The sequence below is a fragment of the Electrophorus electricus genome, chromosome 11, assembly GCF_013358815.1.
Source record: "Electrophorus electricus isolate fEleEle1 chromosome 11, fEleEle1.pri, whole genome shotgun sequence".
Classification (NCBI taxonomy): Eukaryota; Metazoa; Chordata; class Actinopteri; order Gymnotiformes; family Gymnotidae; genus Electrophorus; species Electrophorus electricus.
Genome location: NC_049545.1, coordinates 6572501 through 6575000, shown reverse-complemented (window position 1 = coordinate 6575000; position 2500 = coordinate 6572501). Strand labels below are relative to the sequence as shown.

General features: G+C 47.6%; 1 protein-coding gene across 5 annotated transcripts in view; it reads left to right on the top strand.

The window, feature by feature from the left end:
• The window catches only part of smap1 (small ArfGAP 1), a 69854-nt gene that overhangs the window by 24775 nt on the left and 42579 nt on the right, over window positions 1–2500 (top strand). For all 5 annotated transcript variants that reach the window (XM_027022958.2, XM_027022955.2, XM_027022957.2 and 2 more), the window contains exon 4: window positions 1999–2074. In XM_027022958.2, the coding sequence (XP_026878759.2) occupies window positions 1999–2074 (76 nt within the window). The remainder of the gene's footprint in view (window positions 1–1998; window positions 2075–2500) is intronic.

Below are 2500 nucleotides of genomic sequence, written 5' to 3'. Positions count from 1 at the left end.
TACAGCTAAAGCAGCAGTCCCTTGCTGTCGCTGCTATTCAGCTTGGGTTATTGGTACAGCAAAATAATTATACAGTCCTTTTTCCAAAGTGCAGGTTACGCACAGTCGATTGGCTGCTTTGTTGGAGTATTGAAATTAAAAACACCTTGTCTGGGCAAACAATTGGTCTTTGTATCAGCATTTTAGAATCAGAAAATAGCAGATTTGCAGTTTACATTGTGTGTTTCTTCATATTCAATGTTTTTGTGTGTGTTTTATTCTGATTTATTCTATTTCTGTTTGAAGGTTAGCTCTTGGCCTGAGCATTTAGGACATATGACTTGGAACATGTTGACTGAGGGCACAGTGTGTTGGAAGATTTTGTAATGATACAGTGGGCGTCAGTGTGTGTGTGTTGATAATTAGAGTGCAGGTTTGGTGTTCTTGACCTTTGCCCTGCACGCTTTGGTTGTAAGGCACTTCCTTTGAAGTATGTACATGTACACGCAAATCTGTGACAGGTGGGTGTCTCTCTTTTGTTTGTCATATTGGCGATGGGTAAGCAGCACTTCGGTGACATAGCGTTGGTTATTCGTTTGGATGTGTTCAGCCATTATAGTCCTAATGGTGTAGAAGGTCCTGGATGCTTTTTCACTCAATTAATTTACTACGAGATTGAATCCCCCATCAAATGTTTAATCATCGTAGTTCTAGTTAGGGCCTTTCTACTATGTGATGCCTCTTACTCTCTCTGAGTCTCGCCCTGCGGTGGGCAACGTTCGTAGGCTGGAACTCCTACGTTTTGCACCTCTGGCACAAAGCATAGTCATTTGGGGGGGGGGGGGGTTGTACCTGTCTTCTCAGCAATGTGGAGTGTGTGCGATGATTTCCCCACTGCACCTGCAATCCTTCTCACCTCACTCCCCAGCCAACTGCCCTGTTCCTTCATCCAACCAGCCCCACCTCTCGCAACCTCACCCGCCCCTCTGTTCATTTGGCTGCTATCTGGGCTAAATATTGCCAGATAATTCCCAGATCTATTCCCAGATAATTCCCAGATCTATTCCCTGATCATTTTACCTCTTTTTTTTTTCCTTCATTATTTCTTTTTTCCGTTCTTTCTTTCGTTCTTTTCTTTTATTGATTCTTTTATTCTTTACTCTCGCTCTCTCACACACGCACCCTCTTGCTCACTCGCTCTCGCACGCGGACACTCTCTCGTATCCTTTCTCTCTTCCTCTGTCACTGTGATGAAATCCCTTTACCACTTCGCCCTGATCCATTTTTCATCAGCTGTACAATTGTGTTGTGATCAAAGATTCATGAAGGTGCAAATCCAACAATGCTGCAGGAACCGGTGCCCTCAACACTTTGTCTACTGCTGACGATACACATGCACAATAGCAGCGTTAGCTGCTGGATAGGTGTGTGTGTGTGTGTGTGTGTGTGTGTGTGTGTGTGTGTGGCCCTTGCCCTGGTGTGAGAGATCAGTGAAGCTTTAGAGACCTGGAGCGAGCTCTGCCTTTGTGAGCCTTTCATCGTTCCTACACACTCTCTCTCTCTTGCTCTTTGACTGCCCTGCCTTGCTCTCTCTGTATGTGTCCCTTGCGCGTTGTCTTTCCTGTACAGCCGGTAGCCGACGCAGTGAGCAGCTGATCCTAGGTGCCGGTCATGATGAGGATGGAGAACAAAGACCCTCCGAGAGGACAGGCCACACCTGCAAGGTGCTAATTAGCCCTGGCTAGCTGCAGCAAAATATGGCTTCAGACCAAGTTTTTGATCTGCTTTGAAACAAAGGGGGGCTTTGAATTGACGGCAGACTTCTTGCCACTGTCTGAGGCCGGGCGGGACACTGCGGAATGCCCTGCTTGGCTAATGGTGTGATGGCTGGCGGGCCAAGCAGCCATGCCTCTTCCCTTAATCCAAATTAAAGGTGATTATAAGTACAAGTTGTTTGCGTGCGTGCACTCGTCTGCCAGGGTGAAGTGTCCGGCGTCCTCTTCCTTAACAGCCTCTCAGAGCCGTGGAGTTCTTCATCAGGGACAAGTACGAAAAGAAGAAGTACTACGACAGGAACGCGGTCAATGACTCTACTGTAAGTACTGCCCATGGCTTTGTGGCTCAGCTGAAGGACAATTGATTTGAGTACATCTGAGAAAATCACAACACTTTCTTGCATGAATAAGTACTGTAGTAGTGTAAACACTACTGCACAGAATACTAGAGTTCTCATGTATGAGTGCGTGTGTTTGCTCATGTGTTTGTGTTGTGGTATCTGGGGAGCTGTCCAGGGAAAGTAAATGTGCAGACTAAGATGACAGACTGGGACTGCGGGACTGCAGGACTATAGCGCTGCAGGACTGTGTGATTGCAGCACTGCAGTGCAGGACTGCAGTACTGCATGACTGCAGCACTGCACTGGAGGACTGTGGGATGGCAGGACTGCAGCACTGCACTGCAGGGTTACGGGACTGCAGCTCTGCTCTGCGGGACTGCGGCACTGCACTGCGGGACTGCAGGA